The sequence below is a fragment of the Desmodus rotundus genome, chromosome 2, assembly GCF_022682495.2.
Source record: "Desmodus rotundus isolate HL8 chromosome 2, HLdesRot8A.1, whole genome shotgun sequence".
Taxonomy (NCBI): domain Eukaryota; kingdom Metazoa; phylum Chordata; class Mammalia; order Chiroptera; family Phyllostomidae; genus Desmodus; species Desmodus rotundus.
In genome coordinates this window covers 159713861-159737902 of record NC_071388.1, presented here as the reverse complement: position 1 = coordinate 159737902, position 24042 = coordinate 159713861, and the positions used below count along the sequence as shown (strand labels likewise).

Here is a 24042-nt window from a genome sequence, read left to right as displayed (position 1 = left end):
CGTGAAAGATGGAAGGCTTAGCTGGGCCTTTCTAAGTGCTCCATTTGCCATTACTGCATATAAGATGATTTATTCCCCGTACTTCTTACAAATGAGTGCAGTACCCTAAGGGGCGCTGGTAAGCAGCAGTAAGTGCAAAACCCACCAGGCCCAGTTGCATTCATCCACTGCTGTGCCACCTATGCATTTTGAAGTTGGCAAGTAACCAGGCGTCCTCGGGTCCTTCATTTCCCATACCTTATTATGGGACGCATCGTTTTTAAAAGCATTTAAATGAAGCAGATGTTAACCCCATTCATTCCACTTTACCGGGGAACATGTCAGTGATGATTTTTAAAATGCAAAAGAAAATGTCAAAGTATTTTGTTCCCTGGTTAAGAATACATCTGTGGAATAGGAGGGAGGAAATACATAAAACACTCTACGGTCATTGGAGAAATAATTATAAGGTATGTCAAACTACAGAAAATTGAGCAAGCACTAAATTAAAAAAAAAAGGATCTTGTGTCAAAATGGCTTTTTCACTCACTCATTTCAAAAACAAGTTTTGAAATTAAATTCCATTCCCCAGCTCAGCACATTAGGGCCTGGCTGTGATGCCGTTCCCCGTGCAGCAGCTCCTTTTCTCTTCCACAGCCACATTAACTGACAGAGTAGCCTTGGGCTCACCTCCCATAGAGCCTTGAAGTCCTTCTGCTCGATGCGGAGGAGCTCGCTGCTCTCCCTGGTAACGATGGTCGCATGGCGGGGTGTGTTGTCCAGGATGGACTCTCCGAAGGCCGTTCCAATTCCCAGAGTACAGATGGTCACTGCATCCTGAGAAGCCCAAAAACTAGTCATCAGAAAATTAAACGCTTAACAGATGGGTGAGTTGTCTTTTAGTTGAATTGAAGTATAATTTGTATACAATAAAACACTTGATTTAATTGCACAGTTCAACAAGTTTTGACCCAAAACAAAAGATAGAACATATCTGTCACCCTCAAAAATCCCCTCATGATCCTTTCTATTAAAACCCTCCTGTCAGAGGTAATTGGTTTATTTCTAGCACAATAAAGGCGTTTTGGTGGTTTTAGAACTTCATGTGAAAGGCATCCGACAATATGCCCTCTTTGATGTCTGGCTTCTTCTGTTCAATACAATGTCTGTAGAATCATCAAATTGTTGCGTGCACCAGTAGTTTTTTTCTCCTTTTACTGATGAGCAGTTTCCCATTGCATGGAGATGCTACAATTTGCTTATTCATTTTCCTATTGGTGGACATTTGAGTTGTTTCCAGTTTGGGGACATTATGAATAAAGCTGCTAGTAATAATCTCATGCAAGTCTTTTTGTGGACAGGGTTATCTTTGCGTATGACTACTATCTGCTTTAAGAAGAAAGGGGGAAATCTTTTAAAAGCAAACAAAAGTTTTTAGTGAGGAGGGGCAGTTATAACATTTCAGTAGGACTCTGGAATAGGGATGCTGCTATGCCCACCCATCTTGAAGAGAGAAGGAAACTGAGGACCAGAGAGGTGGATTCGCACAGCCCCATTCTCACAGACGCAGTGAGTAAAGCAGACTCCACCCACTGCTGACTGCAGAGTCTGAGCTTTCGGTGCCGTGCTGCCTCCTGCAGCCACAGCAGAGTAAAAGCAGCGTCTGCTTCAGGGCAGGGCGGCTACTTTATAAAATGCCGTCAATCAATGGTTTAAACATTTCTTAAGGTACATTAAAAAAGCAATTTCCTCTCTGCATGCAACATTGGTGATAATATTTGGATTTAATCCTAACTAGTTTCAAATAATACAAATAGCCACTCAAAATCACCTGGACAACAATTTTTAAGGCATTGCCAAGTCCAGATGATACACAAGGGTACGTCTCTGAGTTAGAAAGCACAGTTTTCCTCTCCTGCGTCTGATGCACTAAAATAGGCAAATGTTATTAAGATCAAGTTAGTGACTCTGTAATCACATTATGAAGACAAATGCTTCTAAGAATCCAGCTCCTTGAACCATAGCAAATTGCTTCTGCACAGACATTACCATATAAAATTGTGTTCAGGAAAATAAAATCAATAACCTCTCAGAAAAGAATAAAATATTAGGGGAGAATTTAAGAACAACCTGCTAATAATTTTTCCAGAAAATCAGTTGCAACAAATTCGGTCAGAAACGCATCCCCAGAACTGCCATATCAGTCAATAGTCAGGGAGAGTAAGGTACCTCTGAGTAACTTTCCAATTCTCGTAAGAGACGCAGCGTGGGTTATGAGAAGTCATAGCCTTTCGTGAATCCTCTAGTGTGTTACATTCCCTTAAGCACTCCACTCTCTTACTTCCTTTTACCACATGAACCCTTCAGAAAGAATTTTTCCCCTAATTTGCACTTTCCAGTGTTAAATTTTTATTTAAAAACTTGACACGAATGGCTCGTAAATATTACTCCTGCCACTTTGCACACGGCCTAACTGTCTGAAGTGATGCACGCAGTACAATGAGAAGTGCAGTGGCAATCTGTCGTTCATGAGCTGGTCGTAGGTTTTCATGAATTTAACAGCCGCCTCCTTCTCATCTCCTCTCCCTGACGCATGTACTTTGTCACCGAAAGGCATACCAAGAAAGACGTCACAGGTGTGCACGTCACAGGAGCCCTTTTTCCTGCTAGTGAACAGCCCTTGTAGGAAAGACAAAAGGTTGGCATTTTTCCTGGCTCTCCCCTGCAGAAGGTAACATCACCTGCGCCTCAGCACCCGGAGTGAAATGCAGCTGTGTCAGCACTGCCAACTGCACCTCTTGGTGCGGCCCCGGGTTAGGACCTTGGGGTGGGGGCGCTGAACATTAATCTGCAGACGAGCAGAACGTAAAACAGTCTGAATAATCCCTATTAAACAAGTATTGAGACCTAAGCAGGTCTCTAGAGTACTTGTAAGCTGAAAAGAAATAGAAAGTTGCATTTAGAAATGGACACTTTCAGACACAGATGAGGGCGGGCCCTGGGAGGACTGGGCTCGGGGAAGTAGAAGGTCCCAAGGAAAACATTTTTACTCTGAACACTGGTCACTCTCTTTACAGTCCACGGGCGCCAGGTCTGACTTGCATCTGAATCCCAGGCAGGGCCCTGTGAGGTGCTTAAAAAATAATTATCAACTAAGGTCACTGAAAATCGAACGTTCCCTCATTGAGCAGAACCAGTATGTGTTACTCGGCATGTAAGCTGAAGGTGGATAAACGTGAGCAGATGGATGCGAGTCAAGCACGGCAGAAGCCCTTACGCTGCTCTGCACCTACACGGAGCTGGGAGTGATGGGCTCTCAAGGATAAACGGCCTACAGTGATGCGCCGCCTGGTTTCTCCTCCCAGTCCGATCCAGGGTGCTCTCCTGTAACAGTCCGCGGGAGCGCTCCTTCTACCCTCCAAAACACTTCATTACACGCTTGCCCTTAAGAGCGCACTCCCTCCTGTGCGTCTGTATGCACGCGGATCTCCACGTGTGTGCGTGTCATACTGTGTGCCACGCACCGGGCCGCGTGTGTTGCTTGTGATGCGCATTTATTCCCACAACATTTAAGTGAGAAGATGTATTTAAAGTGCTTTGCATACTACCGGACTCAAAAGAAATGCTTAATAAATTGCAGGCATTCTTATTGGTGGTAGTGTTAAAATAAGATCGGTATTATTGCTATTTTTATAGGTTGAGGAAAATCGAGCTCAAAGACAGTAGGTAATTTGCCCAAAGGATGACTAGTAAGTGGAAGAGCTGAGACTAGAAACCAGTTATTCTAATTACTTCCCATATACTTCTTAAATTGCCATGAAATTTAAGTACCTCTTGCCAAGGCCTAATAGGAAAATCTATTAAAGTGTTAATTTAATCCTTGTAAGTTCTTTTTTCTTCTTCTTTTTTTTTAACCCTCACCCAAGGATGTGTTTATTGACTTTAGAGAGAGGAAGGGGGGGAGAGGGAGAGAGGTGTGAAGCAGAAACATGGATGGGGTGCCTCCCTCCCACCGGCGCCCCAACTGGGGATCCAACCACAACCTGGGCATGCACCTTGACCGGGGCTTGAACCCGCAACCTTTTTGGTGTGCAGGATGATGCTTCAACCAACTGAGCCACGAGGCCAGGGCATAGGTTCCTTCTTCAATAGGCCATTTTACAGATTTATTGAATACTTGATGAGTCCAAATCACCAGGAAAATATAAAACATTTGGCACTGCTCCTCCTCTGGCCCTCCAGTTCCAACATCGGGGCCCATTTGACCCTGACCTGGAGGACCAGTCCACTCCAGGACGGGACGCCAGTCCTTAGTCATTAGGAGAAATGTAAGCAACCATAAGCCAGATACTAAGGACACATCGGCATGTCTGCTGTGCCCCAGTTCTAGTAACACAGTTCCTACCTCAATTGGAGAAACCGAGTTTCTGTCTTTCTGCGTTTCTGCCTTGACAACCTGCCTCGTATCCTAATTCTTCTCATGTGGCTGATCATCTTGTTCTGACACACGCCGCCCCCATGGGTCCCAGTGCCTCTCTGGCACCCTTCTGTTGCCAGAGGCCTCTGTTGCCAGGCCTCTGTCAGCCCACCAGGCTGCCCATCAGCCCTCAGTGGATCTGCTTCCCGACTCTCTGCTCATTACTAAGCCCTGCCCCACCATGTTACCACTTATTAGACCTGCCTTTGTCCTTGGCCATGCAAACCCTGGGAGCTATGTTGCTCCAACTTCCTGCCCAGCTCCTACCCAGCACTGCCTGAATGTGCCTCTAGATGGCTCCCACCTCCACCATGGGCACCCCCCTTTTCCTTCCCAGGCCGTTTCCAGGTTCTCTTCTGCCCAGCAAGGTACCAACTTGAAATCATAAACAATTTTTGCCATGGTATGGGTTACAGTGGGATAGGCAGGGTCTGGTTATCTTCATTCATAAAAGTTGGTATTGGGTCAGTGAACAAACATGTCGACAAAGCTGCCCTGATGGGGGTCAGGGAGCATCAGGCAAGGGATGCACAGCTGGCAGTACCCAGAGTTAGCACACGCCATGCTTAGTGGGAGGTAGCACAGAGAGGCAGGCCTTGCAGACCTGGATTGAAAACCGCTTTCTGCTGATAACTACCGCTGTGGCTTTGGGTAGAATGCTCCCAGAGCCTCAGATCCTCACTTGAGAAATGGAAGCAACCTCTCTTATAAGATTAGCAGAATTTGGTAACCCTTCTGATGGATCCTGCTGTAAATCAAAGAATCCTTTCGTTCTGCTACTAATCACCCCATAATTTATCTGCTTTGTGTGTCAGAACTATGGTATACTGGGTTTTCTTAAAGCAGGCATTCTGGTATGAGGCATTTTATTTGTTTGTTTCATTATAAATATAGCTGCAGTATGAAAGTGGGAATGGTGTTAGGAAAGCCAGTGATTATAAGTCACTGATATCCAAGCTAATAAATATGTGCCGTGCGAATAATGTCTGTTAGCATCCACTAAAATCCAACTTGCACACATTATAGTCTGGAGAAAGTTAAATAATTAACAATAAAATAGACATAAGAATTCTCTGTGATAAGCACATCAAGATTTTTAAAAATTGTCCTATAACTTCAAGGAGTATCCGATCTTTTTATTATGTATTTTTTAAAGATTTTACATGTAAGTGAGACCATACAGGGTTTGTCTTTCTCTGTCTGATGTGTCTCTCTTAGCACAGTGCCTTCAAGGCCCCCCCTCATTGTTCCGGAACAGCAGGAGCTCCTTGCTTTCCAGGCTGAGTGGTGCTTCGTTGGGTGTATATCACATCTTCTTCACCACTGAATGTGGGGGTGCAGATACCATTTCGGTTAGTATTTTCACTACTGTTGGGTGACTTCCCAGAAGCCAATCTGCTGGATCACATGGTAGATCTATTTTTAATTTTCTGAGGCATCCCCATACTGTTTCCCACATGGCTGCACCAATTTACAATCCCACCAACGGTGCACGAGGGTTCCTTTTCTTCCATTTGGTATCTCATCTTTTCGACAATGGCACCCCACCAGGTGTGGGGTGATGTCTCATTGAGTTTTAGATTTGTATTTCCCTAAAGCATAGTGATGCTGAGCATCTTGTCACATACCTGTTGGCCTTTGATACATCTTCTTTGGGGAAATGTCTGTCTACTCAGGTCCCTTGCCCATTTTTTTAATTGGGTTATTTGGTTTTTGCTACTCAGTTGTGTGAATTCTTTATATATTTTTGATATTTGCCCCTTAGCAGATATGTGGTTTGTAAAGGTTTCTCCCCATTCCATGGATTGTCTTTTCACTTTGTTAATGGTTTCTTCCGTTGTGCAGTTACGCACATTTACCTCGCTTGCCTATTACTCAGGAAGGGTTCCTTGTCTCACAGCATATTAATTGTTTTGGATACACGTTAGGTTAACACTAAGGAACGAATTGGTCCTTCATGTGTGTACACCCTAAAACACAAATTTTTACAAAGCAAACATGTTGACAATTTTTATTTTAGGACGATAGGCAATACATGGCATTAAGTTTAGTGGTGCCTTTATTACATGAGCTTGAATTTAGTACTGAATGTATTGAACGCTCCATGTTTCTTTAAATAATAATTTAATGGAACCTAATCTCTGAATTTGTCAAGACATCAGACAGCATATGCTGTTTTAGTAAAGGATGTATTGCCAAGCACAAAGGCAAACAATTCTAAGTCAAATGAAGTGGGTCGTTGTTGTTGTTTTTCTCTAAAGAACAGCAAAGACAAGATTTGTTACTTGTAGAGCACTTCCCTGAGAACGAGCGGAGTGTTAGACACAGCTGCCCGAGATCAGGCAGGCTGGCTGCGGGAAGGCCCCATCAGAATGCACAGGCAGGCGCGTTCTGATCACTGGCCCAGAGGCCAGCCCAGTTTCGGCAGAGCCGGTCTGGTCTGCACTGGGGGTCAGTCTTGCATCCACCCCAGCGAAGAATTACGGCAACAAACCCAACCACAGTGTGCCGTGCAGGGCGCTAAACAAACTCCTGGTCAGTTCCTGACGGGAGTTAGAGATTACAAACGGCCACTGTGGGCTGGCACATTTCAAGCTCTGTGGGCTCCATGAATGTGCTCAGAAAATGTTTCCTGATGATGACGATGTCTCTCTGTGAAAATAATGGGGTGAAATGAGAGTGACTGGAAGAAACAGACGGGTAAAGACAGGAAGAAAAATAGAGAGAGATCCACCTAAAGGGGAAATGTGCCTGTCCCTTAAACCTTATAAACAAAACTCTAATGCTTAAAAATATCTTTGATGTAGACACAAAGAGAGGGTCAATAACAGCACATTTTACTTTGGGGAGAGTACCGGTAAGAGATCCTTTTCCAAAATTAGGCTAAAAATTGCCATAGAATTTCAGAGAGACCGATGTGAGGATGTGTAAAATGATGACCAAGGCCAAGTGCAGCTCTGATTCTATGATCCCAGGAAATGGCTGAACAATACTGTTAAATTTGAAATTGCCAACACAAATACATTTGGGGCTTTTTCTATGCTAGCACTGCCCTCTTGTGATAAAATGACAGCATTGCAGGCATTGCAACCGACAGCATTCCCCACTCTGGCAGTCAAGTTTTCTTTCTGGGAACGGTTTAAGACAAAAACAAAAACAAAGGCCAGAACCCCTGCCCTATGCCAAGTTTTGTACTAAGTACTTTTACACATTAACTCATTTAAGGTGGGGGCTCCTTTCCCAAATTTATAGGTAATCTAACTTGCCTAAATTCACACAGTAATTGTCAGAGAGAGGACTTAAAAAGTCCTTTTAACCACTGTGCTTTGCATTAGGTATTTATTTACGCTTTAAACGAGCAACTGTGAAAGAGATGCAGAAGTTTTAATGAATTAATACACCATCCCACTCTCTATTTTGTAGCATGAGCCTCTGTTCACCCAGCAGCCATCAGAAATTCTTCTTTGATGTGACTGGAAACATATTACTTTTTTTGGTGTAAAGACTAATTAAAAACCTTACATATTTCTAGAATTTAAATCTTTACCATGCTGAAAAGGCCCCTCACCTATAAATTCTGCAGAGAAAAGCAGGAACTTTTCTCTCTCTTTCTCTCTCTGAAACACACAATTGGGTATTCTTGCTTAATATAGTGAAGTTTATAAGCTTATTTATTGCTTTTAAGCTTAGTGTCTATAATTTGTTCCAACCTGCACTTTTCACCCATAGTACTCTTCCTCCTAGTGGGAATGTAAGTCTCTGGCTTTTAGCCCATCCGGTTAAGCAGGCACCCAAACAGGCAGGTCCTTGAGGGCCAGAGTCCAGCTGTGGGCATCTGAAGGTGCCTACTCAGGCTTAGGTAAGAGACTGAGGGGAGGGGCAGGTGTCACTGGAAACTGGAAGGACTAACCCTTAATAGGCTCTGCACTGCCAAGTGCAAAGCTACGTGAGGACCTGAGCCAGGCTGTCGGGATGAGCAGGTCCCCTTGCTGGACATTCCAAATTTATGGGATAAGACAAAGAATGGCCAAGGCAGGAGAAGTGTCTGCAAGGCTAGGGGAGGCACCTCTGTCAATCACACAGGGACATGGGGTAAGAGTGTTTCTGAAGGAGGTTTTATTTTATGGAGTAGTTGAATCAGTATAATTTGTAGGAAGACATTTGCAAGGAGAGTAGTCTTAAAATTGCATCAAAATCATAGGAACAGAATAACCTATGTATAATTTCTCAGAATTCTTAGCACGAACATGGTTTCCAGGTGGTAACAAAAGAAATGAAAGCAACATGGCACCTGCTCCTCAGGGAGGGTCCACTGTCCCTCCCCTCGTCTGGAGCCTTTGATCTCCCCCCTCCAGTCCACACTTGAGGCCTGAGATTGAGGGGCAGGGGAGCTCAGGCAAAGAGAAGACAGGGAAGCAGGACAGAGAGTTGGCCAACTGTGTGTGAGAGAGAGAAGTGGCTCCGACCAGCACTCACAGGGTTTTGGCCCCTGTAGGACTGTCCAGAGCCAGAGGCGGACCCGCAGGGTGAGGCCAAGTCAGCCGGCCAGGTCTTGCGGCCCCAGCCAGCAGGCTTGTGTTTCAAAACCAACCAGGTGGGCTGACCCCAAACACAGCTAGGAGGTGAGCCCTCAGGTTTTCTTTCTCTATCATACTCTTCCAGGAAAGGGCCTGAAGCTTATATTACCACTCACTGGGATGTTTGTATTTTCATACTTCTCCCAAGCGTGGAACGAATGGCTTTTTTTTGTTAGAATCTTAGGCATCAGTGATTTAAGGGGGCAAAGAAGAATCAACACACCACCACCACCCACGGCACTGAAGGAGCTTGGGAGCAAGCGGCCTTTGCAGGCCCCTTCCACATGCCCCAGGCAAGTGGCAGCACATGCTGGCCACCACTGAGGATGGCAGGAGAGAGCTCCGATTGGGCATGGAAGTCACGGTGATTTCCAGCTCTGCGGGCCACCACCATGCCATCTGGTACGAACCACTCATTGCCCTGTGACCTGGGCAAAATACAACATTGTTGTGTCCACCTGAAAGGATGGCTCAGACAAAGGGATGCCAGGGAAACGCCCCGCAATGATGAGAGTCACTACTGCTGTGCTCAGAGATCATCATCCGCAAGAAATGGGGACCCTCAGCCCGGAGCCCAAAGAATTCAAAAAGAACATGCCAAACCAATCACACAGGGAGCAAGAAGCTGCGCTTTCTTAACCCAGTGAGCAAAAAAAGTATGAGGGAATGATGGGGAGGGACAAAAGGTAATATTGTTTTGGAACAGGCAGGGAGATAATATGAATTTATGAGCCAAATAAAATATTTATGCTCTATGTATTCTTAAAAGTTATATATAGTTATATTTTCCTGTAACTATATAAAACAAGTATGGTAATTTTGTTCAGAAAAATTTCATTAAACTAATAATACCTAATACATATATGATGCAAAAACAGTATAGTAGAATCTGTGAAGGTTTTTCCTCATTACGTGTTCCTTATTTCAGTTAATGTCATCGCCATCCACCTTTTCAGGCATGTCAGGCCCCTCCCTTTCTCTCAACTCCCCAGACATCCCCGTACACCCATTCTAACCATTCGGCCTTTACCTTGTACATCCTGTACTTCAGCCTCGCCCTTATCACCCGTACTTATCTACCCCACCCTCTAACCCGGGAGCCTTTTGAGGTGATGGAAGTGCTAGTTTGGCTGTGTATCTCCTAATCTAAAAGGTGCTGGAAGGCGGGCCCACTTCCCAGGGGCAGTCCAGCAGAGCCTGAGGTGTGGGCCTTCCCCAACAGCACACCCCCAGTGGAGCAAACACCTGCAAGGTGAGCTTGCAGGTGAGCAGGTGTGGAGCTCTGAGCTGGACTCAGCAGCGCAGGAGGGTGGTCGCAGGAGCTGTAAGGGAAAAGCCCCTTCTCCCACATTCATTATTCCTTCTGGACGGCAAGTGTACACCCAACGTGGTTAAGAACTTGAGCCCTAGGACCACAAAGAACTGGCTCTGAGACCTAATGGCTGTGTGACCTTGGGCAAGTTATTTAGCATCTTACTTGTAAAATGAAACTAAGGATCACACTAAATGGGGAAGGGCAGTGTGATGAAACCATGCTTGTAAAGTGCTCTGCACATAGCTGCCTGTAGTGGGCGCTCCCTTACCATTAGCTATGCCTGCTCTTCTGGCTCGGCTAACTCCCCACTGAAGGGCTGAAACTCAGAGATGAGTTTGAGAATTTATCACCACCATCCCCTCTAACTTCTGACTCTCAGATTAGAAGTCAGGCATGGAGGGCAGGGAGAGACTTGAGGAATGAAAATGAAGAAGTAGGCTAGGGAGAAACCCTGCCCTGCCTCTTTTCTCTGCCCTTAATTCTTAGTCTCCTTTAACTTTTCTTTTCTTTTCTTTTTTTTTTTTTTTTGCCCTCTGCCACATTTTTTTCCTGTGTGAGCAGTAGGAAGAACATGAAATATGGAGTATGTCAGGCTTGAATTCAAATCTTAATTTGGTCACATACATTTGTGTGGCCCAGGGAAAGTTATACATAATGTTGCTGAGCCCTATTTTCAAGCTCAATCGTAAAATAGGACATGAATACCCAAAGACGGAGTCGGTGAATGGGCCCAGAACCCCTGGCACAGCGCAACACAGTGAAGGCACTTAGCGACGGTGTTTCTGCTCTCTGGGGACAGAAATTCCAGGGCTTTCTTTGCCTCTCCTCCCACAGCCCCGCACCCAACCTCATTTTTCTCCCACTGGGGTACATGATGGTTAATTTTATATGCCAACCATCATAACCAGTTTTTTATTTCTATGTAATTAACAATTATAATCAGTAGACTTCAAGTAAAGCAGGTTGCCCTCCATAATGTGGGTGGGCTTCAGAGTCAACAGACTTCCCTTAAGGTTTCTTTCCCGAAGAAGTAACTCTGCTTCCAGAACACAGCACAGAAATTCTGCCTGAGTTCCAGCTTTTGGCCTAAGACTCTGGCATCAACTTTTACAAGAATCTCCAGGCTGTCAGCTTACTCTACAAATTTAGAATTTGCCAGCCTCCACAATCACATAAATCAATTCCTCAAAATAAATTTCTATCTTTCTATTTCCTGTTGACTCCATTTCTCGGGAGAACCCTAATGTCAGGTAGTACTCTGATTGGCTAACCCATCACCCTGATTTGGCCACATCACTAGTGGGAAGAGATCCAGAGCCCATTACAAGGCCAGCTCAGGTAGAAATAGCTTTTTTGTTTCTCACTTTCAAGAAATTTGCCATGGAAGGAGGTTCAGCCATCTTGCTCATTTTCCTTAGCTTCTTCCTCCCATGTAAAAGCATGTCCTGCCCAGAAGAACTGACTAGAAGGCTGAGCCCTCTATCTATCTCAGGTCCCTCTCTGGAGGGCTAGAGGACGTAGAGAACAAAGTGTTTTATCAGCCTTATGTCTTAGCGACTGTACAAATCAATCCAGACAACCCTGACTGGCCATTGTGGGGTGCAGTACCCAGCAGAGGCAGAAAGGCAGCTTTGATATAGCGCTAAGAGTAATTCTTAACATCTTAAGAGAAGATTAAGCCCAGTTAGGAAAGTTGTCGGCACTGGGTGCGAGGTCAAAACCACAACTAAAATCTACAATTAAAAGTTTGTTAAAAGATTTTGAAAACCCACAGCTAATAACAAAATGTTTCTCAGCTATTCTTTGCTAGGAGCACGTGGTGAGAGATAATTGGTCCAGGGCACCATTCCAAGAGCCTCTGGTCAAAGACTATTTTAATACCATGAACACCTCCCACTGGCTTTCCACATCTGCTGTGTCAGCACATCTCGCTGCTGTGATTAATTGTCCCTTAGGTGCATCTGCTTTGCCTTTTTAAATTATTGTCACTCTTTCCTCATCCGTCTTCCCTCTCTTTTCCTTCCCTTCTCACCGTTCTCCTCTTTAATTTTCATCTCCTTCCCTTTCCTCTTTCCTCACCTTTCTAGTTTCAGCTCCTCCCCTCTCTCCATCATGACTCATTCAGGACCACCTGGAGAAGCAAGGAGATTCGTCCTCCTCAGGCCTGTCCCCTCTGCACAACCGCACAGGGGAGGCCAGGCTAAGGTAAACATCCAGAGCAAAGCCACCGGGACAGCAGTGTGCAGGTGGGAGGTGTGCAGAGATAAGGGACGTGGGGTAATCTGAAAGGACGAGAGGTGGCAGAGTGGGGGCAGGGGGACGGGGAACACGCAGGCTTCCCCATGTGTCTTTTGAGTCACACAGTACAGAGCAGTGGCTAGGAGTGCAGGTTCAGCACCAGACTGCTTGGGTTTTCATTTTAGTTCCCCTAGTGTCTAGATAGATACCTTACTCCGGGCAGGTCATTTAACCCTGCAGTGGTCACGCCTCCGCATGCAGTGTGAGAGGTCGCGTGGATGACGTGTGTCATCCAACTGTCTCTGTCACAGAATTCCAGGGAAACCGCACGGCTTAGGCGCCTGGCCGGAACTGAGGTGAAGCAACAAGATTATTAATCTGAGCGCACGCAGCGTTGCCATGTCGACATTGGACTAAAAATGACGGTTATTTTGCATGGATGACTCTCGTTATCCACTCGACCACTCGAGGGTTAACTACTCAGGGCCTTAGTGTCCTCTTCTGTAACATGAGAACAGTAATGCACCTACCTCCTGGGGTTACTGTGAGGATTAAAGCAGTAAACAAACACCTATTAAGTGCTTAGAAAACCGCCTAGCACACACAAACATGCAGGAGATACCAGCTAGCTCCTCTCAGTGCCATTGGGAAACTGAGGCAGCTTACAGGAATCAAAACCTGCCTCTCACCTTGGCCTCTCTGGCCCTGTGAGCGAGGGGAGAGGGACAGGGCCATCGAGGCCGGGGGGGGGGGGGGTGCCCCGGTTGAAGGTAGTTTCTAAGGTAACTTCTATGCATAAAAAAGCGTACTCCGGGTTAAGCAGGAGTGTGGCGCTGGCCCCACACTAGCCATCCACGACGGTAGGTGTGACACAGGCAGCTACATCCAACCTGCAAACGCCCACCTCGCCAACAGTCTCTTAGGTCACTTCCACACTGTTTAGATGGTCACTGCCTGCAACCCCAATAGGTACGTACATTCCTGCAAAACTCGATCTCAGATTTAGTGTGTCGCGGGCGTTTCTCCCCGCTGCGGGCGCTGCACGTGGGAAAGGCTCAGAAGCACTGTCCTAAACGTGGCACTCGGCTCTAGGCTGTGTGTCCCTTTACTTTTTTTCTTATTTTTCTTGATAGTTCTTTCTGATTTCACAATTCATCAATTCTCTTTTCCCCGTTTTCAACTTGAATCCTGAGTATGTGGACAGAGAACTTGGACCATTTTCACACTGAAGCCTGACGGGGGCCTGTGGGGGCCTTTCTTCTGAGAGTGAAGGCTCTTGGCTCCGAGTGGGAGGGTTCTGCACACGCCAGCCACGTGGGTCGGTGATGTGAAAGGGGACTCTGGGCCCAGTTTTCAATATTCACAAATACTGTGGGGCAGGGGTGGGGGCAGGGAGAAGAAGACAAGTTTTATCTTTTAGGGTGCCAAGCTCCTCAGAGACGACTAATGGAGATAAAGGAAGCCAGTGCTGCACTTTAGGGAAAATGTTATTATCGGCTCTCCCACATTTGAAATGATGAGGTAGAGAAACGGGGAGAGATTTTCAGGGGGCTGGCTTGCCACATTTCCCCGGCATCGCTGGGCACCTCAAAGGCCACAGGGGGTCCCTTCCAGGACACAGAAGAGTCAGGAAACCAGACGGAGAAAGGCTCTGCGGAGAAACCCAGGAAGACTCTCTGCTCCTTCCCCCTTTGCTCGCGTTTCACCTGACACAACAGCAGCTCAGCACGGTGCACGTGAACTGTTTGCATTTCCCACCAGACCGCAAGCTCCTGAGGGCACCAGGCTCCTGCATTCCATGTTCCAACACCTGGCCCCGTACTCAACTCCCAGAACACATTCAATGTCCAGGTTTCTTGAGTAACTTAGTAAAGGAATTCATCAAATGCCTGAACTCCTTAGTACAGGAAAACGGAGAGGAAATGGGCTTGAAAATGGAATTTTGATAGGATAGAAAACATAGGGATGGTGTGTCTTTTAGAAATAATACATCCTACTTAAAAGAGAAACAAGAATAAGGGGTCTTACCTGGTGACTACTGGTCTCAGATACTTTAACGTCCAAAGACCCTGCCAGGACAGCGTACCAGTTTGTTCCAATATCTCCTTGACGAAATACTGGAAAAGAAACGGTAACGTGACTGTGCCGAAAACAAGTTGGGTTTCCTGTATGACCTGACAGTTTCTCACTGGGATTACGAGTGTGACTTGGACCTGGCTGAGCTTACGACCCTTCCTCTACTTTTTTCCAAAAGAACAGGACATATTTTTCTTTTTCTCATCTATCAACAAGGCTATACCCTATTTATTCAATATTCTGTGAAGTAAAATTCTATTTAAATATAACTCATATTTACAGAGAAGTAATAAGGGACAATGACCCTAAATAGTATATGATCCTTTGAATTTAAGAAGAATTGAGTGACGTCCTATGCAATTTATCTTCACTACACGTCGTGTTATGATTCTTGGAAAATCACTACTCTGGATGCGGTACATATTAACGAGGCTGCTGGACTCAACAAAACCAGGCCACTACCCCAACTTCTTACATCTGCATTGAAAGCAACGTGCTTTCTAGGACAGAATGTCTCCTTTTAAGCTCAACAATGAATGGTTAAAAAACTAAAATCTGCTTTAACAGTTTTAATGACTATATTAGCACTGTCCATTTTCTTGTTTGTATTTATTTTTTAATAAATCACTGCTTTAGGCATAGCAGGGTAACTGCTCTTTGGAAATGACTCTCACCAGGCATTTCTGAACCTGACTTTGCTTTGCCTTTGGTGCTCCCAGAGAGGAAACACTTAGATGTTTAGGTAGAACCGTAGTTCCCACATCGGGGTGAGGCCAGGACTTGGGAAAGTCATTCTGAAACGCTGGGTCAATAATCTTACAAACCCAATAATCCTTTTGAATATTCCAGCTAAATAACCAGATGGCATGATCTGATATTTTAAAAGTCTTTTTATGGTTAAAAGAGAGGTCTAGTGAGACCTCGATGAGAAATCACATGACAACCCAGTAGGACAGCCGAATCTGGCAAGGCTAGTGCTCCCCGCCTAAGAGCTGGCCTCTGGGAGCTGCAGTGAAGCTGCCAAGCTGCTCCGAGCTCCCTGACTGAGACGTGCTGAGGGAAGGCAAGAACGACAGTGGCGTCCTACCAAGTGCAATGGTAAGCTTAGCGGGGATGGATGAGCTTACAGCCAGCCTCGCCAGTAACTGCTGTTCCTCGCCTTTGCAAGGGACTTATTTTAGTTAGGGCTTTGCCTTTCGTGAACTTTCTGGGCCCCAAAGATACTATCATTTGCCAATCAGATGATATTAACATGATATATCATAGGAGATTCATTTTGAAAATGGCTTTAAGAAACAGAAAATAGAGTCTCATCCCCAAGGAAAAGAAGTTTCTGATATCAATAGTAGTAGTAGTAGCAGTAGTAATAATAATAATGATGATGTTTGAAAATGGTATATTTGAATGATTTTTTAATAGATGTGTGACTGTGTTTGTGAGTGTACACATGGGAAAACACCTTGAAGGATACATACAAAGTGTTAATAGTAATCTCTGGGTTTGGGAACTACAGATGATTTTTATTTTGTTTGTCTTTTAAATTTTCTACAATGGTGTTGTAACAGACCCTGTTGATTACCCATCCAGAAATATGCCTTCTCTTCCTCTTATCTAACTGAACATTATATATATGAGAGTTATATACATATACAAGTTTCCACCCTCCTCTAAGGGACAAGTGCTCAGAGCAAGAGTTTTCCTCCTAACTCCAGTGGGATAATAATGATCGGTCTAATTTAATCATGGTGGTCCCATTTTCTTTGCAGTGATTGGTTTAGATATGGGCATATGATACAATTCTAGCCAATGAAACAGTACAGGAAGTCTGCTAGGGGACTTCTGAAAAAGAAACACAAAAAGAAATAGCCCTTTGGCAGGATGTTCTTGTATCAGTGTGTAATGCTTCCATCTGCATTAGAACCATTTGGGACAAATGGTCCCAACTGTCTCAGAACCACTTGGGACAAATCTAACTGTCTTAGAACCATTTGGGACAAATCTAAGAACAAAATCCAACACATGAGGCTACATAGCAAAAACAAACAACAAGATGAGAGGAATCTGGGACCTTATTAATGACATTGAGCCACCTAATTAACCCACCCTGAAGTCATCCTACCTCAAGACTTCTGGTATATGAGAAATTGATTTTTCCTCTTGTACGAGTACTTCATTATTCAAGCCAGTTGGAAGGGAGTTTTCTATTACCACAGCATAAAGTATTCCAACAGATAGAAAAGCATTTGTTTTTTTAATAAGAAAATACTTTTTTAAAAAATGTAGCTAACCCTATAAATTGTCTCACTCTCCCTGCCCCTTATTCCCACCTGGAATAGAGAATGTGGCTGAGGTCAAATCAAAACATTACTGCCAGGATTAGCTAAATGACCTTTTATTTTTACTTAACATTCTACTGGGTAACATATTTTGGGGGCTAGAGAAAATAATTATTTGAATTTCTAAAAATACAGATGAATTATATGAGTAAGTTTGTCCTTCCTACTCCACCTGGAAAGCAGGCTGCCCTGGAAGAGCCACTTACATGCTGTGACCAATGGAGTTAAGGAAATGCCTACATGAAACTGAGTAAACAGAGTAGAGGGACTTGTCAATCTAACACCTTCAGGGGAGACTCAAACATTTGGCGCAAGTAGCCCATGGCTATGGATCCCCACAGGGTAGCTGCCAACAAGCACAAGCCATACGTGAAAGTATGCTGTTGGAGTTGGGTTTCTTACGTGTTATGCCTTTCTCCAGATTCTCATAATAACCACATAAACAAATCTGATGAAGGAGATTTGGGTGAAATTTCTCAAAAGCTTTAACTTCTTTCAGCCGTGTGAAAATTATATCCACATCTTCACTGGATCGTTCCAATGGTCTACAAGAAGAGACAAGACACAAAAAGCTATATCAGTAAGGATTTGTTTGAGTCAAAATGCATTGTTTTCGTAATATCGAAGTTTATGCAACTGTCCCAATTTCAAGTTTTTCATTGCAAATGTTACCTACCCCATCACACCCATCACAGGTACTTCCAAGCTTTTGTCAGCTGTTCACCTTAAATCATGGTTACTGCAGATGCTGTGATATTGCAATTTATAATAAGAAATATATATATGTATATGTATTTCTTGGTCTTTGCCCACTGTTTCTGGCTCCGGAAACTTGTAATTTTCTATGTAAGAGCCATAGGGGCATCTTTTGTTATAATATTGGGTCTTTTGCCCTCAGTTCCTGAAATGCTCCAGAGCCATGCAGGTGAAATGGGTGCCTTGTTACTCACAACCTGCCCCTTTCAACTGCAGCCAAGCTTATGCCAGTGAGGTGACTTTTGGAAAGCCCCTAAGTTCCCTAAGGACAGGTGGCAGCTGGCTGCCAGGGGTTGGAACTTTCAGCCCCGTTCCTCCACCTCTGGGGAGGAGGCTGAAGATTGAGTTCAATCACCAAACTCAGCTTTCATGCATTTACTTGGGGGCTCTTCACCTGCACCATAACACTTTCAGGCCCAAGAACACTACACTCAAAGAATATGCCCACAGTCTCGACTGGCCTCCCAATTAACTGTCCAGAAAGGGCTTGAATTATGCCTCCTAGGAAGGAAGAAGGGGAATCCTGCCGCCAAGTGCCCAGTCTACGGGACAGCCAAGTGCCTGCAAGAAAGGGCTGAGAGGTTTGCAGGCTTTACCGGGAAGGTACGGCACCTCCGTGTGTGTGCTGTAGTTTATCAGCCTCTTTCCACCTATTGGCCGGTCGGAGGGGCTTTATAAACTCCCAGCCACATTCTCCAAGTTCAGGGGCCAGAACTTCAGCAGTTGACAAAGAGGTACAGACGGTGGTGCAGACCACTTTCAACAGGAGCCTCTGTGTGTCCAGAGGGAAGGCACTCCACAGGCAGTGATGGCCACAGTGGCTGGCAGCGGTGCCCCTTGGCGAGGAGCCGTGCCAGGGGCAATCTTCTGGACAGCAGTGTCAGCACCAGCGGGGAGCCACCGCAGCCACAGCAAGCAGCCACGTGAACCCCACGGCCGCCGCCACAGCCACGCTGGCACTAACCTGCAGGCCCAAAGCCACGGCAGCTCTGAGACCACCATAGGAGGAATCACCAGGACCCCATGAGGTACAAATTGACTGGACATTGATAGGAAGGGAGATAAATGGACACTAGACTCCATCTTCCATCAAGGAAAGCAGCATCCCATTTTGTTTATTCTCCTCAGAAAGTGCCCCATTTTAGGAAGGCAGACCAGGGCAGCTTAAAAACATTTCTGGCCCAACACCCTCCAGAAGAAACTGGTCTCCAGCAAAAACAGAAAGCAACAGGAGGAAACATGTATGCACTTCCATATAGTCCAAAACAGGCACAAAAGAACTTCAGGATTCATGACCGGATATGGGAGGCTGAGTGACAAAACACACTTGGAAAGACAGAGTTAATTTGAGAAAACCAGAAAAAGTTTGAAACCTCTCTTCCTGATATTTTCTTTGGCCAAGACAAATTAGGTCCTAACAATGTCTCCCATTGTTTAAACCTTTAAACCATAGAAACAATGAAAAGCAGTGCTATCTGTCATCGCTTTTATTAGGTACTTCAGACAGTGGGGGAAATTCCATTCAGCTTAGTGACATCTTAACTCTCCCACCTCTGTAACTCCCACTGGCGAGGACCCTCCTGCTGCCCTTCTTGTCCTGAGAATCCACAATCTCTGAATGCCACATCGATTCTCCTCTCTGTGGAGGTTATGCCTGGCACTTCCCTTCCAGGTCCCACCGTACTCAGTAGAGGGCAGGCCACACATGCCCTGGGTGTGATTTTCTACGGTGACCTCAGAGTGAACTCACCCTCTCTCCCACACCTGCTGCTGCACCTGCACTCCTTATTTAAGTGCAGGAAGAAGGCCCGTCCTCCCTCGTCACATGCAGGTAATTCTGCTTGCTCCGTCTTCTACTTGCTCCATCTCTCAAATCTGTCTCCTCTTCTTAATCTTACTGTCACTGTCTCAACTGAGTGTGAATGAAGGGCACCCAAAGCCAGTGTTGGGACATAAAGCCGAACGGCATGCCAGTCCCTTCCCAGGAGGCCAGAGCGCTTGGGTTCCATCTAATAGTCAGCAGAAGTATTTTTAGCCAGGTAGTGACGTGACTGGATGCGCATTTTGGAAAGATCACCTTGACTGCAGGTAGAGGCAGATGGGAGAGGGTAAAGGCCAGCCACCAAGAGGCCTGTTAGGGAGCTCTGGCACTGTACCAGAGAGGCGAGGTGGGCTTCTGCCATTGTAACCCACCCCTTTCCACTCCCTTAACCACTGCGGACAGCCGGTCCCCTCAGTTAAAATAAGTAAAATCTCTAACCTCAGAGAAATTATTTTCCTTAGCCTGTCACCTGACAGCCAGCGCCCATTTTTTAAATCACTTTTTTTTAAGACCTTCACTTTTAAAACATGTTCAGACAACAACAAAAAGAACCATTTACAAAAGAAGACACTGTGGTGGGCAGGATTCAAAGGTGGCCCGCGCCCTTGTACACCCCCTCGGGTGTGGGCAGGAGCTGTAATCTGCTCTTAGTCAGTAGGACGTAGAAAAAGTGGGGTGATATCACCCCCATGATTATGTTAGGTATATGACAAACGTAAAGGGATTTTGCTATGTAATTAAGGCCCCTTGTACAGCTTAGGAAATAGTCAATAATATTGTAATAACTATGTCTGGTATCAGGTGGATACTGGGAATATCAAGGGGAATCACTTTGGAAAGCATGTGATTTTCCAACCACTACACTGTACACCTGAAAGTAATACAAAATAGTATTACTGTAAACTGTAACTGGAAAAAGTATTCAAACATTTTTTTTTAAAAAACTGAAGATCCCTAATCAGTCGACTTTAAGTTAGTCAAAAGGGAGGTCCCCCCAACAGGGGGGCCTGACCTAATCAAGTGAATCCTTTAAAAGAAGACAGAGGAAGTGGGGGATTCTATTGCCAGCCTTGAAGAAGGAAACTGCCAGGATGCAAGAAGGCTACGGAGCAAAGAATGTGTGAGGCCCCTGGCTGGCAGCCAGCAAGAAAACAGGGACCTCAAAACTAGAACTGCAAGAAACTGAATTCTAACAACAGTCCTGTGAGCTTGGAACAAACAGGTCCCTGAGCTCCAGAAAGGAGCACAGCCCAGTCAGCACCTTAATTTCAGCCTTTACAACACTGAGCAGAGGATTCGGACCAGCCGTGCTCAGGGTCCCACCCCTTGCAAAGGCGAGTCGATAAATGTGTGCTGTTCTGAGCCACTCAGCTTGTGGTAATTTGTTACAGAGCAACAGAAAACTACTACAGACAGGAAGCTATTTTCTCACACTGACTCAATTGCTTATGACCAGCCCAGGGTCCCCTCCCTCAGGGAGCTTTCCCTTATAACACTCTCTCTCATCTCTGAAATCCAACTGGTAACATTTTTTGGCATCTAATTTCATTATTTTATTATTTCATGCATATAAATATTGTCTTCTTGGAGATACTGTCATTCATCTATTCACTCATCAAGTACTCACTCATTTGGGTCTTATTTTTTATAAACCACTAAAATCACTGTTTCCCTACTTTTAGTTTTTTTCTTTTCAGGGTTGTTCAGCTGTTCCGCTCAGCTGACTGATGAGGAGGTGGCCCTCCCCAAGGCAAAGTGATTGCGAATATTGATTATCATATACCTAACCTACAGGTCATCTGAGGGGAGGTATTTCTGTTGATTTTATAGTTATGGTACACTTTTCTCACAAATGCTTATGTGTTATTATTTTGTGTTGTTATTGTTTGTGTTGTTAGTGCTTACTCCTGCAGAAGCTGTGAGGGGCCTCATGGGACAACGGACTCCAGCACCCAACAGTTAGAGCTGGGGGTGCGGGAAGTGAGTGAAAGGGAAGGGCGGGGGTCAGGACTGCGCTTGCCCGGCTGCCTTCCCACGATCACCAACTCGGGCAAGGGGCGGCGGCAACGACAAACCTCACAGCCCTGCCTTCCTGAGAGACGGTATGTAATGCTTCGTTTCCTCAACTACTTCACCTGTATTTTTTAAACTTTAATTTTGATTATAGTTGACAGGCAATATTATATTAGTTTAAGAGGTACTTTTTAAATTTTGAGATGTCTTTTGAAGATAAGTACAGGGTGTCCTGCTAACTAAATACATTTGCATTAAAATGACTTTACAGTTTGTTTGTTTTGTTTCAGCAGCAACTTCGTGCATAAAGAGCTAGTGTCCTCCCCGATCAACTGCTAAATCTGATAATATGTGTGAGCTCTGTAAGTTATAACAGGCTAGAGAAGTTGTTACTAATACAATCTCTTTATCATCATCATTAGCCACAAAGACCTTTTAAAAAAACGTATCTAGTGAAATCAATGATTAAAGTGCTTAAAAACACATTAGAATTCTCGATAGATGAGCATGTGTTTTTCTCTGTTGTAACAACAGTAAGATGCCAAACACTGTGAACTCGACAATCTTGGCCTCTTTGTAACACTGTTAACTTTTCAAAGGGCTTTGAAAATTCTGATCAAACTGTTAAATAAAGCAGGTTTCATGAACCCCATTTCACACACAAGAACATGTGACGAAAGGTTATGTGAGTGTCAGCATGCTAAAATCATGTGTACTTATGACACCAATGATGCCACGGACCTATCAAAAGTCTTCGTAAATCAAGATGTTTACCACTTACCATGTTATTTTAATTATACGATTATTAACCACTTAGAATACTGAAATGTTTACTCTTGACTAATTACAAGTTTTCCCAACAATGTCAACAAAATTCAGGGGGAAAAGGTGCTGAAAATGCACTCATTCAATCTGCAAACATTTACTGAGTACCTACACGCGTGGAGGAGGAAGCCCTCCAGTGACAAGGAGGGTGCCGCCCTGCGCACAGGAAGTTAAAGTTGCATGAGGGAGGTTTGCATGCCTACAGTCATCATCAAGCTGAAGGGTGGTAAGAAGCACAATTAAAATAGGAAAAAAGGGAATAGGAAGTCAGCGAAGGAACAGACATCACTTATGGATGAAAGTTCTACAAAGACTTCCTGAAAGCCATTATCGCAAATTATCCCTAAAATCAGTTCTTTCTCATTTCTCTTTCTATGACTACCGTAACACCACTGTTTGCCCATTTAGCCCTAAAAATGGCCATTCTCCCTAGAGACCTGTTCTACTAAGTCCTCTTCCTAAGTTTCTTCCCCCCACCCCCCCACACACATGCACAGATACACACACAGAAATGCACACACAAAGATATGTACAAATGCACACGCACTCACCCATGCTGACAAAGATTCTTTGTTGACCAGACTGTAGTCAGGCTCTAGCACCTTCTCTTGGACCCATCTATGCACTTCCTTATAAAACCGAATCCTAGCAAGAACCCCACTAAGTCACTGTAACCCAAACCCCCACCCTCAATATCTGATGGACCACCCTCAGGACCTGATCAGGCTCTTCATCCCCCACCACCTGCCAGGTGACATCCAATCACCCTGACCCAGCTTCAGCAAGAATCCTGTTAGGTCAGTTTAGTGGAATCCCCCTTCCCCTTGAAGTTTCCATCCACTGACCCCCGTGCCCACCCTGCTCCTTGGCTACAAATTCCCACCTGCCCATGCTGTATGCAGAGCTGAGCCGGACCTTTCTTCCCCACTGCAGGGTCCGATGACACTGGTACCTGTATCTATCGCCGAGGTCCTGAATAAAGTCTACCTTACCATCTTTGACCAGTGTTACTGAACACTTCTTCTTTAAGAACACATACTACACATACATACTCACACGCATGTATGCAAACACACATAACTCAATCAGTTGCCAAAATTCTCTCTTGGCTCTTGATCCTGCCTGTGTTCAAGGAAGACTTGGAAGAATCCCCCTGCTGGGTCCTGAGACCCCAGGTGCAACTTCAGCTCCTTACCCTCTCAGTGAGACAGACTGTCACCAGGCATACCAAGACCTCTACGACCCTTCCAAATCACAGCCTGCCCATCAACCAGCAGGGAGTGGAACCTGTGAAGTCTGCACATTCCTGGCCTCACACCTCCCTGTTTAGAAATCATGCCTGCTTGCTTTTACATCTCTCTTAAAAAGTGAAGAGAAAACTGCCCCTTTGGGGTCCCAAATAAAATTAGAGAGTCGTGACTGAAGTCACTCTGGACCACCTTTTTGGCCCCGAACAACATGAGGGATCAGAATACCTCCACCTCCCTTTCGCGGACCTCCCCAATCACTGTCATTGGTCCGATGGCAAGAGAGACGCCAGCTCTGGGGCCCAGGGCTATCTGGACAGTTAAAAAAGCTCACCTTCGGGCAGAGGGCAGGAGCAGCCCTGCTGATATCTAAATAATGTG

General features: G+C 45.1%; 1 protein-coding gene across 2 annotated transcripts in view; it reads right to left on the bottom strand.

Annotated features, from left to right (window-relative positions):
* The window catches only part of RAPGEF4 (Rap guanine nucleotide exchange factor 4), a 278213-nt gene that overhangs the window by 219674 nt on the left and 34497 nt on the right, over positions 1-24042 (bottom strand). For both annotated transcript variants that reach the window (XM_024561474.3, XM_024561475.3), the window contains exons 2-4: positions 17401-17543; positions 14615-14703; positions 670-816 (exon numbers count right to left, since the gene is read on the bottom strand). In XM_024561474.3, the coding sequence (XP_024417242.2) occupies positions 670-816; positions 14615-14703; positions 17401-17543 (379 nt within the window). The remainder of the gene's footprint in view (positions 1-669; positions 817-14614; positions 14704-17400; positions 17544-24042) is intronic.